We start from the raw sequence: 15,777 nt of genomic DNA on the forward strand, positions 1-15,777 counted from the left end.
CCAATGTTTCTGATAATTGCTCTGTTTTGTTTGAATAGTCTGGCATATAAGACAAGAGATTCTCTGAGAATTTTGATTGCCGAACTCCAATCACATAATAACAGCACTACCATATTGAAATCTCGTTTCAATGAGAAAATGTGATGGTCAAGGCCGAGTAGAACAAATGTGTGATTATGTGTACACTTGAAGTGGAGATCCAGGTATGAGGACAACATCTGCCCCACACAATATTAGAGATAAATGTCCCACATCGAATATTGAAAGGGATCCCTAACAATCTATTATTATAAAGAAATGTGCCTCTCTCCTTATTAGGACACGTCATCAATTAGAAGCAGCAGAAGCCGACATCTGTCCTACTCTCACGTAAGTCTCGCTGCCCTTTATGTTTCTAATGGGCTTTCAAATGCATGTGTATTCTCTGGGCTTCAAAATATTATGTTAGATTGAATATTTACTTAATATGTCCCAATATTGTCCTTTGAGTCGCCTTCTATTTCAATACGGTATCGGCGTTAGGGTTCTTCATAATCTGCAAATCTGCTTACGTCTAGCGTTTATAGAGATTTTGGTTTCTCTGAGAGAGATACTTCGTCGCTGTAAGATGTGCGTAGGCGTTTCGTTTTTTTTTACTCACCCCAATGTCGTTACAAGTTCATTGATTCAGCATTGATTCAACATCATTAAGTCTCGCTTTTCCCTCACGACCCACTACAACCACAATTATGCATTTAATGTCTCTTTATCCTCTTCCAAGCGGTGGATCTCATCTATAAAAAGGTTGGACATCCTGCATTGAAAATCATCCTCACAATTTCAAAATCATTCGATAATTCTTCCTCATGATAATGGCTAATAGTTTAATCTACTTGCATGATTCAGATTCTGAGAAGCCAAAAACGTTAAACACGGTGGCCAGTTGATGGCGTGTACATGATTTTCATGATCCTAAGGTTCTCCGTTCTTGAAACTCATGAACATATTTTCTGTTAATTTTTCAGCTTTTATATTCATAAATCTTCAACTCTGTATACATATCTTTTTTCTAAACTATTTAAAATAATAAATCTTGAACCCATTTGTTTATTTGATTTATTTTATACATGAGTTTCAGTCGACACTCATGCCAGCCACCATTGATGGCCACTGTCTCGCCACCTTCCGACGCCGTGTCAATGCCGGTTCTCTGTTGACAGTTAGCTGGTTCGATGTGATACGGTGCAATCATAGCTTCTGACTAACCTACTCTCCTCTAATGATTCAGTTTATTAGTGATTCAACCACTTCTGATGAGAACCAAACCGGTCTCTCCAATACCTGAAGAACGGTTTAGGTTACGGAATCACGATTAGCTTCATGGCCTAGCCAATACAAACACACATATTCCAGGTTCATCCGCTTAATATCTGATTCATCCAAGATTAATTATTGAAACCTATAAATAATTGAGCGCTCCATTGACTCTCAGACATTATTGGAGAACTCACTGATGTGAAGAGTACAGTGAGTGATAAGCCATTCATCACCACTTTCATAACTGATTAAATATACGCTGGCTATTTCATATTATGGTTTTTCTGTTGGCAGTGAGCCAGTGATGTATATGTCAAGCAGTGGAGTTTCACTATATACTGGAAGGTTTTGGAGGTGATCCAAGAGTTGTTGTCACGACTGACATAAAATAATGATGATGATAATGGAGATGACATGCCTGGTGGCAATTCAGTACTCTCTAAGGTTAAGGCATACTGACGTTGACGATGAATTCATCTCAGGTAACTAAAGTTGCTTTTAAATCAAAATGTTTGGGTTGATGTTTCTTGGAAAATTATGCGAATTTATCACTCCATTGAAGACAGGCAAACAGAGGCGCCCATGGTTAGATTCTAAATATCTCTCTAGGGAGACACTTGAAAAGTTCAGCTATTCATTCACCAACAAGTACAACTACATGTATTTTGTTGTCTGTCATGCTTTTTTCTTTCTGTAAAATGAACAAACAGAATCGAGAATATATAGAACTCTCCACCAAATGATGAAAGAGTCTAATTAGAACATTGCTATTTACCGCATCCACATTTACGATTTTCAAGTTTATATGAAACTTCCATCTATTGTATCCTATCTGACATGACCTATCTCATACAGTAATTGCAGCTTGATTAGCTCGACAAACCCGGATGCTCCGGCCAGCTACTAATTCTTCTGAAAGTATTCTCACTGCCCATAACTCACCAAAATTCTTTTACTTCCTCAGCTAAAACTCAAACATTTAAAAGTTATGGAAGAGGAAGAACTCACGCTTTACCAGACACAAAAATGCATGTACATAACGACTATACTTTTCAAGACTAACAACCAAAGTGACAACAATCATTATCACCAATATACATTCCATTCGCAATCAAAACACACCAAATATATATTAACACATTATAAAAATTTGTTGAATGATAAAAATTTGACTTTAGGTCCACGTGGGCTATCATATTGTTTCCGTATTTGGGTCCATTTATTTTGGCCCATTAAAAATTGACGTATTAGTTCCTAACTGGAAACATAATATCTTCTTCTTCTCATCTTAGCTCTCTCCACCTTCATCTTCACCACCGTAAACCAAACATTGAATATCAATCACCACGTCCACAAACCACCATTGTAACTCTTCGTATCAACATAATTCCATGTAATTAAGATTGTGATAACCTTATACAGGCATCGGAGAAGCTGAGAAGCCATAAACTTCACGGTGGAAGCAGCAATGAGTCTGGTCGGAGAAAATGACCAGAGGTTACAATTTCTTACCCAAAAATGGAATTCAGTTCTCACGATCAAGAAGAATCAAAAAGAATAATAGAACATATAGAGCTCAGAAGGGCGAAGAAAGAGAGACGTACCTGAGTCTCTTTGGAAGAGACTGAGCTTGCTGTCCAAGCTCGAGACAAATAGGAAGCTGAGTTATCGATCCATGTTTGGTTCGTGAGACTGTTTCCCTCAAGAAAAGTCAATGGGAGTTACATGTCGGGATTAACATGTGAGTCAAAACTAGAAAGGATAAGCTTTACTCGGGTAAGGAGGGAGGTATGAGTGCGAGTCGTGAATATCTCTCAAGCTGACTGAATCGAAGATGGAGATGCATTCCGCGGAGATAAATTCATCGGAGGAATACAATATGGCCACTGGAGGCGTATGGAATCGAGTTATTTTTGACCATCCAGTAAATCGGGGCTTTAAGAGCACCAGCATTAATGAACCTCTGGTTGGGGTTCATAATTTAAATTTTTTATTATTTTTTTTTTCATTTTTTGTTTGTTATTTTTTTAAAAAAAAAAAAAAAATTGACCAATAGCGGGCCGCCACGTGGCGTGGGGCCGCTGAACAGTAACGACTCAGGTTCATACAGAAGGAGTTTGGAGAGACAGGATCATCACTGCTACATATTATAATATTTTTTTTCTTGAAAAACGTGTGAATCCCCCTAATGAACCTCCAATGCTGATGCTCTAAAGACACGACAACGGAATCTCGGCAGAGTCGATGAGATTGTCATCGCAATGGAAACATACAAGAGTTTATTGGAGTCGAGAAGCTTTGGGGTTCTGTTCAGACAAAGCAGCGGCAAGGAGATTCGGTGCAAGGATAAACTTGGAGGTTAACGAAGATGGAGTTTGTCGGTGTGGAGAAGAAGATAAAGGGGACTTCTGTTTGATTCTTGGTGACGGAGAAAATAAGAGAATGTTAAAGTTGGGCCAGTGGATATTATTAATGGGCCTCAATTTTAACTTTGTTTTACAGCAGCTCACTCCAAATCTTAGCTTCAAGATACTTGCACGAAGATAAGTCGGTTAATTTCTTTTGTGAAATAGGAAAATAAGACATTCATGCAAAACGTGGAACTTCTAAAAGTGAAGGATGGGGAGGATGTGGTAAGCTTAATGGATCATCTGGGGAATCAAAATCACAAGAAATAGAGATAGTTAAAAAGATATCGGGTAGAAGAAATTAAGGAACACAAAAACTGTTAGAGTCATGTCGATAAAACTTTTTAAAATGAAAAAATAATAAATAATAAAAAGATCAATAAGGCAGTGCCAAACCAACAATGTACATGAGTTTCAACTTAAATCCTTTCACGATCTTTTTTAACATTGTTCAACAGATACTACAATTTAATTTTAAAATATTTAGCGAGCGACATTAAGGCACACTAAATCTTAGGGATACAAAACTATTTTCATAAGATGAAGGTTTAGAATATCTACACACAAGTAAAGTATATCCCGCCCGTAGAGCGGGCCGATCCTAGTATAATATATATCCCTAATACACAAGAGCACTGGTTTTGCTCAAAAAAAAAAAAACATAATCATTCCACTGCTTTCCTCCACTCTTGTAGCTAGACTCAAAATGCCATAATTCGAAGCGCTTTCTCCTCTTCTTAGTTCTCACAGAGACTATATGATGAACAGACAATAGCAAATTCAGTGTGTAACTGAGGTCGAGACATTAATTCCCTGTCGCACATCCAGGAAGCTCTCTCTCTCGGTCTACATCAGGCAAACGAGGTATCTCCAAAGAATCTGTCTCCAGTTTTAAGCCAGTCAGCTGCTCCATATAACTGTATCCCAAGGCTCAGAACTCAGCCCACTACACTGCTCCAATGCTGTATCAGGCTGCAAAGAGTCAGTCTTGTGTCTCTCTATTGCTCATAAGTCAGAGCTGAACTAGTTTAGGAGGACTTGCAATTTTCGAAACACAATTAGCCATGACAAAGTATCTCTAAGGATGGATTCCGATACAGAAACCAGTACCTGAGATAGTGCACTTATTCTGTCAATCTCCTCTGTAGCCCAAAGAGACTTGTCTGCTTCTGCTAATTTGCAGTCTCGCGTCAACTTCGTAGTGATCACCTCCTCATGTTCATCATCTTTACTTGCCTCCAACGTACTTACTGTTCTCAGAATCATCATATGTATCCAGCTTCTTCATCGTTTCATCATCTTCACTAATCATATGCATCACTCCATCAACAACAATATCTGTTGCTTGAGTCGATGATGTTGTATCAATGGCTTCTGCTTCATGCAGCATCAGCATTTGGTATCCTGATGGTAGACTGCTGATGCATAACCCCCCACCAAACATACAAGTCAAAAGCCCCAAAGTTCCAACAAATGTAGCATGCTTATCCCTCACAGCCAAATTAATCACAACTGTCAACCGCTTGTTAAACAAACCCAAGAACAATAATCCCCGTTGCAGAAATAGCTTGACAACAAGAGAACCCACAGGTAAAACCACTTGAATCTCATACCAATCAGACTCCTCACTAATCTCATGCTTAATCTTCTTCCCATTATAAGCAACTCAAGCGGAAACAAAAGCAAAGCCTCAAGGTTATTATAATGCACAATTACCTCATGTGCTAAAGTAGAAGAACATAGCTGCGGGGATCCCGAGGCTTGGACCTAATGCAAGAAGCCATTCAAGAGCGAGGGACATTTGATGGTGGTGTAATGCGAAACGAACATGATGATCATGAAGAATAGGGGATAAGAGGATGGGAAGCCAAGCGCCTTCATGGAACTGGAACTTGGTGAGTGAGGCAGAGAAGTTGTACTGAGGAGGAGAAAAGAAGGAACCAGATGGGCTAGAACAGGTGGCTTGTGCCAGCATAACCGCCATTACAGCCAAACCTGCAACCAACAGCAAAGTTTCAAGAACAGAATCTCTTGAGCCGACTGGTGAAAAGAATCTTTATACGCCGATGCATTTCCCAGGTGTTTGACATTATCTAAACCCAATAGTAACAGCAGTGCAGAGAACCAATCCAGATAATCGAGGGAAGCACCCAAGAGACTGGCTTTGGGTTTATTATTGAGAAAGTGCTGATGATGGTTCCCACAACAGAAGCAAAGAATAGGCACAGGACAGTGCACACATTTCTAAATAAAAAAAACAAGGAAATAAAGAAAGATTAGACTCTGTGGACCACAGAACAAAGTTTCAGCTATTGATACTGACTTGGAATCGATCATGTTCTGGTAATACCCAAATCTTAGTTTATGTTTTCGTGATTGTTTGCTAGATGCTCTGTTTTGATAGTTTATTTCTCTAATACTTTCAAGATTTTCTAGTTATGATTATCAGATACGTGTGTTCAGGACCGATTTAGTGTAATTTATAGTCTTGCTACTGGTGTGTGTCGTTTAGATTGTTGTAATGTATAGTCTTGCTATTGTTGTGTCTTGTTTCTAGTTTGATGAATTGGTGTTCTGCATCTTTTCTTAACTTGATGATGGGTTTTACTTTACTGTTTTCCTGTCTGTAAAGTAGTCAGTCTGTTCTGTTATGTGCTTGAATGTCATATAGATAACTGAATTTTTCTGGATGTGTTTTATGCTTTCAGGGGTTAACTGAGTGTACCTGCCAACTAAAATTTTAAGATACTTTTTGAATAAGTCATTGAGAAGCCATATCTGCGAGAAGGTAAACTCGATGACATAACTGAGGGATATGTATGTCCTTCTATTTTGACCTCGTAAAGACACTTTGTTGTTATCAAAGAGTCTCTCATTAGGATACATTTTTTTAATTTCTTTTATGAGATTATACAACCTTCTTCGTAAAGATAAATTATTTCAATACTAAGATATGTTTTAAAAACAAAATATCTTAGAATCAATAAAAAGCATTTCAATTTCCCATAAACTGAGCAACCTCACTTCTAAGGTGGAAGAACAACCCATAATTCAGATCATCAAGTCGAAGAGAGGAGTTAACTATTATAATAAGAAAATATCGAATGCTATTGGTTTTGTGAGGATGATTTTCAAGAGATGAAACTTTACCTTTTTATGGGTGGAGATTCATTGCTAGGAAAAAGGGATAAAGCATGATACAATGAATGAGAAATCATGGAAGCATTTATGAAGGTTGTTACGTAACGATTCGAAAGATTACAATAGAAGACAAAAAGACGCAATTAAAGCTTGGCACGGAGGTTTTTCACGTCGATTTGATTCACTCAATTCATCATATCTCCTCCATAGCTGGTGTAAATCGAAGAGGACACGAGCCTTAATTTTTGGTCACGCCATCGGAAAAGACAACCTCTCTCCATTGAGCCAATTAAATGTTTAGAAGCCCATTAACATGTGAACAAACGAAACATAACTCGATTAAATGAAACGCAAAGTTTTACTTATCTGAACACGTGTCAGCTCCAGAACGCATGAGTTTCTGACGTGGCATCTTAGGTGGCATCATAGGAGATAAGCAAACATTTTTATATTTATATATATATATATAGATATATTAAAAAAATATTTTTTGATGGATTAAATTTGTAAGACTTGCAAGACGATTTTCAACCCAGGATACAAAGTTGATTCAACCACTAGTGTTCATACAATTAAACAAACAAAGGAAAAGGAGAGAGTGGTGAGAGATCGTCTTCCATCAAACCAAGAAAACAAGGTTAACTGAGAATCGAAAAAAAAAACACAACGAAAGAGTGATAGCTCGACCATATGATCGTATAAAATATGATACAAGTCTAAAAGACACCATGACACAGAATTTTTAGGGATAAAAATAAAGGCAACAAAAGCTTATCATGTCTTTATTAGAAACAAGTACGATGAATATTGGACAAGGCGTTAAATTAACTATAAATACTTGCTAGATAGAACACATACGTTACTTGATTACTCTCAGCCGCTCACACATCACATGAAACACTTGGCTTCAACGGATAAATGCTCGGGCCTCCCATCCCTTGTTCTCCTTATGACACCTTTGCAGACAACACCGCACCTTGTCCGGAAGCTAATATAGAAAACTGCATTATCCAACTTTACGTTTTTCATTGAGTCGACAACTTCTTTGGTTTGAACAGTTATCTTTCGCAGCTCAAGTGGCTTTCCATACTCAAACATGAACTGCAAGGCAAGACAAAACCAAAGAGAGATCCATTATACACAAATTCCCCTCTTTTTTTCTAAGTCATTTATTTAAAAAACTCACCGGGTCCGTCTGCTTCTTGGTGTACCAGGCTAGTTCAGCGTAAAGAAGAAGCCATTCTTTGGCTTGTTCCACCTCTGATTCTTTCATCTGAGAATAAAAGAACCAATGTCAGCAAAAAAAGAGAAAAGAAGCTGGGAATTAAAGAGCAAAAGGGAGGGAGGGAGGGAGGGGCTCATGACCTCGTAGTAATGCAGCTTACTGTCACCAGGCAACCAATCGGGCATGTTGCCTTTGAATAGTTCATCCAAGGAAAGTATGTCAAATCCACTTTCTTCCTTTTCCTCCTTTTCTGTGGTAAATAAATAATAATAGATGTTTTTTTTTTAACAAACAAATAAAAATAAATTAATATAAGACCATTCACTCATTCATTTATTTATTTTTACCTGGAGGAAGTGGGGGCAAGGTTCTGCAGCGGGATGTGATAACATGGAAGCAATCTTTTTTCTGAGTGGGATACCAAACTTTTGTTTCAAACTTGCAAAAGCAACCTCTAGCTAGATCCCATGCTCGTAATGTCAACATTCCGGTGTGCCGGCTACTTCAGGCACAGCCGAACGCGAACGTTCAAAGTTAGTCCCCTACAAAACCAAAAATAAAAAGAAAAAATTTAGTAATTTCACAAGAAATAAATCAAGTATATATATTAGGTAGGCAAGACGCAGTAACAAACGTTACATTTTCGAGATTGTAGCAATGAAGTCCAATTTTGGCGCAGAGCAGAGGCTCCGCATGCATACAAAGCATCATTACGGCTGTTGTAAGACAAAACCAAGTGACCGCCGGGAGGAGTGGGAGTATAAGTAACTTGACAAGGAGCACTGAACTGAGGATAATTGGAGAAGTCATAATCTGGTGTAGAGTTCGGATTCATTGATGGTGATACCATTAAATCCAGTGGTAGATTCGCATCCAATGATGGTGATATCATTAAATCCAGTGGTAGAACAGCATCAAAATCCTCCTTCATTAAGAAAAGAAAGAATCCAATTACAAACATAACTTTAATCCATTGACCGGATAGTACTGAAATAAAACAGTGGATATACTTACCTCTTCAGAACTAGGAAGGTGCAAGTTTTCGAGCTCTGCCTCGGCCTCCTTAACGGGGATCAGCTCTTGGGGAGGAGGAGGTTTACAAACTGTGAAAATGCAAAGTCAAACACAACTTTAGTGCATATTTCCTTCAAAGAATATATATATAATATCAAAAATACCTTTTGATGATCCATGAAACTGTTTGTACGGTGGTAAAATAAAGTCGAAGGGTGATGTATATCCATTAAACGGCTGGTACCGTGGTAGAACAACATCGAGTTCCTTCAAATAATATAATAATATCCACCGATTATTTATTATTGCAGAAAGAGAGGAGAATATGACAATCTAAAAAACGAAAACAATCCAATTACCTTAACACTCAAGGTGTCACTGCTTTCTTCCTTCATCTCCACGTCAGACATTCTCACCCAACCCTAACGTTTTACAGAAAGGTACCTCTCTCTGCCCCCGCCCCCAAATTCTCCCAGAAACAAAATTAACTCCCCCTCCAATTCTTTATATACCCTAACCGAACCGAATCGATCCCAACCCGGTTGGTTCCGAACCGTGATACCGTACCGGAAATTTGAAAAAATAAAAACAAACGAATGGAACTTTGTAGGCTTAGTTCAAAAAATCCTAATAACCCAAACCCGTGTTTGCTTTCGCCCGAATCGGGTGTTTCACGATGCCTTAGTTTAGGTTGAGACAGAACAAGAGCGGTGGTCGTGGTTTTTTCTAGCCGGAGATCAGTTACTCGCCGTAGTCGTTCTTCTCTTCGCCATATGAAGCTAAATGGGCTGGGTTTGGGCTCTTTTGACCCCATTTTAATTAATGGGTTCTTTAGCCAATAAAATCAAATTTGGGGTGGAATGTAATATTCTAAAATTTAGGGTCTGCAATCTTATATTAACAGAGTTTTCAAATCTCTGTGATTCCCCTAGTTTGTATTAGGGGTGGGCACTTTACCCGATATCCGAAGTGGCACCCGAATCCGATCCGAAAAACCCGAACCGAAATCCGAACCGAAGTAGCAAAATACCCGAACGGGTATTGAATTAGGAGATATTGGATACCCGAACCCGAATGGATAATATCCAAACCCGAATGGATATCCGAAGATAACCGAACATATGTATAATTAACTTTATATTTCTAGTTTACATCTCTCATTTTATATAAAATATTTATATTAATACTACACATACTTTAAGTTCATATGATATACATGCAATTACGAAAAAATGATTTGCTACTCACTTAAAAAGCATGTCAAGTTTTTTTATTTCAAAAATTAACAAAAAGTTACATCCAAAATTTAAAAACAATAACTAAATTAATGCATTTTTAGTTTTAAAATGTTATGTCCAAATCTATTAACCATTTAATCTATTAAAAAAAAAAGTTAAGCAAAATTTATATTCTTCAAAACAAGAAATTTAAGAAATGAAAAATTTAATTTTTTTTTCAAAATCTAAATATCCGAACCCGATCCAAAATAACCGAATCCGAACTAAAAATACCCGAACCCGACCCGAAGTATAGAAATACCCGAACGGGTTCTACACCTCTATACCGAAATACCCGAAAATCCGAAATACCCGACCCGAACCCGAACGGGTACCCGAACGCCCACCCCTAGTTTGTATGTTGGATTGTGGATGTCCAAAAAGACATTCCAAGTGAGAATACAAGATTTAATTAGCGTGCCCCTGTTGTAGATAATATAAGTTTAAAGACAACATTACGATTACACAAGGCGTTAAATCAACTTAGAGCCTGATTGGTTTCCCCGCTACCACCCGCAAACGCAGCTTTTGCAGTTGGTAGCGGTTGACAGCGTTTCGAAACAATCATCCAAACCGTTACAAATCGCTTCAAACCGCTCCGAACCTCTTAAAATCAAAAGCTGGTTCCAGCTAGCGTTTGCGGTTGCGGGAGGATAATTTTTTTTTCTTTTTCTTTAAAAACCATATAAATACAAAAATAAAAATATTCAATAAATTTTTTAAAATGGAATTATAAAAATACTAAAATATATCAATTATATTTTAATTAATATTATAAAATTTTAAAATAAAAATATTTTCTATAATTTTAAAAATTTAAAACTATAACTTTGAAAATATAATTTACATATTTATTATAATATTATGATTTTTGATATTTTTATAATTATATAAAATGTAAATATTGTTAATTTATTATTTAACCGCTGCTGTATTTGGTAGTTAACCAGTCATAATTATCCCGCAAACGCATCAATTTTTAACCACAGAACCAGTCGTACAAATCTCTTAAAACTACTAGAAATCGCAACCACCCGCATCCGCAAACGCCCGCAGCCGCAACCGCAACCGCTGCGTTTGAACCGGTCAGGCCCTTATAAGATATACTTGCTAGCGTAGATAGAAAACTACAAACGTTTATAATTTCTCTCATAGTCAACCTCAGAAGAGACTCTTCACATCACATGAAGCACTTGGCTTCAAGGGATAGATGCTCTGGAATCCCATCGCTTGTCCTCCTGATGATACCTTTCCAGACATCACCGCAACTTGTTTTGAAGGTTATGAAGAAGACTGCATTATCCAACAGCTCGACCTCTTTCAGAGAGTCGACAACTCCTCTGGTTTGCACAACAACCTTTCCGAGCTCCAGGGGCTTTGAACGCTCAAACATGAACTGTAACACAACACCAAGAAGAGATTCCTTATAATAACATAGTATAAACACACACAAAAAAAAAGAGTCATTTGTTTTGGGTACTCACCGGGTCCGTCTGCTTCTTGGTGTACAAGGCTAGTTCAGCGTAAAGATGAAGCCATTCTTTGGCTTGTTCCACCTCTGATTCTTTCATCTGGAGAATAAATAATCAATCAATGTCAGCAAAAAAAAAGAAGAATTAAAGAGGGAGGGGCTCATGACCTCGTAGTATTGCAGCAGCAGCGTACTAGTGGCATAGTCATCAGGCAACCAATCGGGCATGTTGCCTTTGAAAAGCTCATCCACGGAGAGTGTGTCAAATCCACATTGGAATCCATCTTCCCCTGTGGTAGACATGACCAACAAAGTATATCATATAGAGAGAAACATAGAAAAAAAAAAACAGAAAAGATATAAGACCATTTTTGCAATCATATTACCTGGAGGAGGAGGTGGGGGCAAGGGCCTGCAGCGGGTTGTGACAACATGGAAGCAATCTTTATTCTCAGTTGCAAGCCGAACGTTTGTTTCAAACCTGCAAGTGTAATTGCGTGCTGGATCCCTTGCCTCTAAGGTCTGGTCATAATCTCGAGGCAGACCCAAACGTTCAAAGTGTGTCCCCTACAAAATAAAAAAACATATTATTATATATATGGTTAAGGCAGAAGCAAGTAAAAGAAAAAGAGAGATAACCTTTTCGAGATTGTAGCAATGGAGTGCGATTTTAGCAAAGAGCAGTGGCTTGGCGTGCATAGCATCCTGAGATTGAGAGTAACTGTAACCGCCAGGGGCAGTGGGACTATAAGTTGGACTCGGAGTGTACGTATGGTAATAGGTTCTTCCATATACCAAGTCAGATGGAGTTGGTGACTGCATATATAACGACCGCTTGCCCGGTTTGGGTTCCTTCAGAGAATGAACATCAACACCGATTCAATGCAAAATAATACAGGAAAGAGCAAAACTTTTTAAAAAATAATAATAATAATAACGGGGAGGGGGTACCGGTAGAAGAATAGAAGTAGAAGGCAATTTTATGGCCACTGGACTCCAACTGATGCGGCCGGAGGGAGGAGGTCCCCAATCAGTGAAAGGATCCTGATATGGTGGTGGATAAAAGTCAACAAAACCTTGTGCTGATGGCTTGTAGGTCGGCGGCGGCGGCGGCGGCGGTGGTGGCGGTAGAGAAGCACCGAGTTCCTGAAGGATATGCACCACCAGGTTTAAAAAAAACGCCCACCACAAACTAGAAAACAAGACAAATTACCTTAACACTCATTGTGTTACTGTCAGCATAACTTGGTGGTGTTAATTCATTTAACGGCTGGTCTGGTGGTAGAACAGCAGCATCGAGTTCCTTCAAGAATAATATCACTGACTTAATGCAAAATACCCAAAGAAAGGAAACGTCAACTAAAGAATTCAATTACCTTATCACTCAAGGTGTTACTATCTCCCTTCTTCAGCACCGCGTCGGACATTCTCACTCAAGGTACCTTTTTTTCTCTCTTTCCCAGAAATAAAATCAACTCTCCCGAAATTCTCTCTACTTCCTTTATATACGGTTAGCAACTGAATTAGTTAGTAATTGGGCTTTTCTAAACTTTGAAGCCCAATAATGATAATCCAAACGGAACAAATAACTAAACCTATGGCCGGATAAACCGAAACCGAATCCGAATCGTTATACAAAAATATCCAAACCAAACCAAAATCCAAACTAAGATCCAAAAATATCTGAAATTACTTAAATATATTAATGTTGTAATATATGTTAAGGTGAATTATATATTTTAGAGTATTCAAATATTTTTGTAGTTTATTGTATTTGTTATTTTGAATACCTTTTAGTTAATTTAGATAGTTTAACTATTTTTAATTAGATTTTTCAATAATTTCTATATTTTTTTTAAAAAAATGTCAATTTTGAGGTTTAAAAACTATATTTTGGACGATTTCAAACTTTGGTTACAATCCGATTCGAACCGAATCCGGAAAGAACCGAACCAACATGGCCCTATAATTAGTAAAATCCGAACATGACTTATAAGCGTAGCACTGAAAATCAGAAAATCCTAATCAACTGAACCAAAACCGACGGACCCCGAACGACCAGGCCTATGAACAAATCATTATTGTAATAATTTGTCCACTCACAAAATTTGAATTAGTTAATTTTATAAATTTTAGATGATTTTATGTGAATTGAAAACTTTAAAAATCTATTATAAAACCAAGATATTTAGATTTTGTTGTCTTTGACTAAAAAATCTATTAAAACACCTTTAAAACAATTTCAGAAGTTACAAACTTTTCCGATAACAATAAATTTCAAAATATTTTATCAAATTTAATCACACTAGATATTAATAATATTTTTAATATTCATGTTTAAATAACACTAGATTTATTATTTTAAAATAAATAATCTTAAATTCGATATTGAATACATTTTTTATACATTTTTATGAGTTCTTTAATTTTGTGCTGAAAACGTTGAAAACATTATTTAAGAGAAAACAAAAAGAAAACGGTGTATCTTATAACTGTCGGTTAAATCCGTGCGTAAAAAAACTTTTAGTTTCCAATTCCAAAAAACACGGTACATTTCATGCTTCAGATACATATCTTAGTCACATGTTTAAGATCATTTAATTTTAAGAACTAACTAGATTTTTCTTTTCATTCTTACCATTTTGATAAAATTTGATTGAATGTATAACTTCTATTAGAAAACAAATAATTTAGAAGTTATTTTATTGTTTCAAAAAGATATTATTATATTATAGTGTTTAATTTTCAAGCATTGTTTTAGTGTATGGCCCATACCGTGGTCAACCGGTAAATCAGGCGACTTCAGTTTGGATTTAATTTTTTTTAATTAGAAATCCGATAAATCCCTATAAAATTTCAAAACCCATTATTAACTCACGATCCGATATTGGATGATCAGCTAAAAACCCAAAAGATATGATATTTTTGATTTTTTTATTAAATAACTCATATTTTTTAATATTATATAAAATTGATTTTTTTTTATTTCTTAGACTTTGATGAGCACACGGACCCGGTGAGGAAAATAAGACTTAAAAGAGGGGAGTGTTTAGGTTTATGAATCTCTTCTTGGTGTTGTGTTTCAGTACATGTTTGAGCAGTCAAAGCCATTTGAGCTGGGAAAGGTAATTGTGCAAACCAGAGGAGTTGTCGGCTCAATGGAAAAGGTCACAGGGGATAATGCAGTCTTCTACGTTAGCTTCAAAACAGGGTTTGGTGTTGTCTGCAAAGGTGTCATAAGGAGAACAAGGGATGGGATGCCAGCGCATTTATCCGAAGCCAAGTGTTTGGAGGGATGTCGGAGTCCCTCATTATTTTCTTAATGGGTTGCTGAGACTATGAGAGTATTAATATCGGTCTAAGTAACTTTTGTCTTCTATCTAGCAAGTATCTTAAGATGATTTAGCGCCTTATGAATCCAAAAAAACTATTATAAATGTCTTCATATTTGTGCCTTCTATCTAGGAAAATCACATAACAAAATAACACGTGAATACAAAAGAAAATATCAAGAAAATGCAAAAATTTGTTAATGCCTTACTTTAGATCTTTAATCGTATATATATATATATATATATATATATATATATAAGTATATCTTTTTTACTAATTATATGTATGGGTAATTCTGCTAAATATAATAACAAATTTAATTAAGTGCTCTTGGCCAAACTGAGTTCATAGTTCCACTAAAAATGAATGCAAAATGTTTTGATACACATGCAAAGAAGAGATATAGGTATTCAGTCATCTGTACCAATACATAACAACTAAACGAGCACCAAGAATCATGTTCCTTTTGAGTGTCTGAAATGTTTTTCCAACTCAGAAAAGTAAGGAAAGAAGCATCAAATGAATTGGATGTCGCACTTTGATGAAATTCTTGGGAGAGTCAGCAGATTATTTCTCAAGAGCTCACTATTGTCGTTGTTTGCGTCAATACTC

At 36.8% G+C, this 15,777-nt stretch overlaps 3 protein-coding genes and 1 long non-coding RNA gene across 5 annotated transcripts; 1 reads left to right on the forward strand and 3 right to left on the reverse strand.

Moving 5' to 3' along the window:
• The first annotated feature begins 14 nt into the window (after positions 1 to 14).
• On the forward strand, positions 15 to 2,741 carry LOC108870885. Its single transcript, XR_001957498.2, has 3 exons — positions 15 to 783; positions 886 to 956; positions 1,118 to 2,741. It is a non-coding gene; the product is annotated as an uncharacterized LOC108870885 (long non-coding RNA).
• Positions 2,742 to 6,189: 3,448 nt separating this feature from the next.
• LOC103853021 (UPF0725 protein At2g20620) lies at positions 6,190 to 8,955 on the reverse strand. The gene is made up of 5 exons (XM_033285878.1): positions 8,710 to 8,955; positions 8,418 to 8,612; positions 8,211 to 8,320; positions 8,032 to 8,118; positions 6,190 to 7,946 (listed from the first exon to the last, which is right to left on the reverse strand). The coding sequence occupies exons 2-5, from the start codon at positions 8,554 to 8,556 to the stop codon at positions 7,734 to 7,736; spliced, it is 549 nt and encodes a 182-aa protein (XP_033141769.1). The 5' UTR covers positions 8,557 to 8,612; positions 8,710 to 8,955; the 3' UTR covers positions 6,190 to 7,733.
• Positions 8,678 to 10,000, reverse strand: LOC117131951. Its single transcript, XM_033285199.1, has 4 exons — positions 9,444 to 10,000; positions 9,249 to 9,351; positions 9,085 to 9,173; positions 8,678 to 8,995 (listed from the first exon to the last, which is right to left on the reverse strand). Exons 1-4 carry the CDS (start codon positions 9,492 to 9,494, stop codon positions 8,678 to 8,680), a joined length of 561 nt encoding a protein of 186 aa, XP_033141090.1. The 5' UTR covers positions 9,495 to 10,000.
• Positions 10,001 to 11,235: 1,235 nt separating this feature from the next.
• On the reverse strand, positions 11,236 to 13,442 carry LOC103853022 (UPF0725 protein At2g20620). Of its 2 annotated transcripts, XM_009129924.3 has the most exons (8): positions 13,209 to 13,442; positions 13,046 to 13,135; positions 12,784 to 12,978; positions 12,472 to 12,684; positions 12,219 to 12,399; positions 12,001 to 12,122; positions 11,846 to 11,932; positions 11,236 to 11,757 (listed from the first exon to the last, which is right to left on the reverse strand). In XM_009129924.3, the coding sequence occupies exons 1-8, from the start codon at positions 13,257 to 13,259 to the stop codon at positions 11,542 to 11,544; spliced, it is 1,155 nt and encodes a 384-aa protein (XP_009128172.1). In that variant the 5' UTR covers positions 13,260 to 13,442; the 3' UTR covers positions 11,236 to 11,541. The 2 variants fall into 2 exon arrangements, with proteins under 2 accessions (XP_009128172.1, XP_033141766.1); XM_033285875.1 differs by lacking the exon at positions 13,046 to 13,135 and having other exon boundaries at positions 11,510 to 11,757; positions 13,209 to 13,274.
• Positions 13,443 to 15,777: the final 2,335 nt, after the last annotated feature.

Source organism: Brassica rapa, chromosome A02 (assembly GCF_000309985.2).
Source record: "Brassica rapa cultivar Chiifu-401-42 chromosome A02, CAAS_Brap_v3.01, whole genome shotgun sequence".
In the NCBI taxonomy this organism is placed as follows: Eukaryota; Viridiplantae; Streptophyta; class Magnoliopsida; order Brassicales; family Brassicaceae; genus Brassica; species Brassica rapa.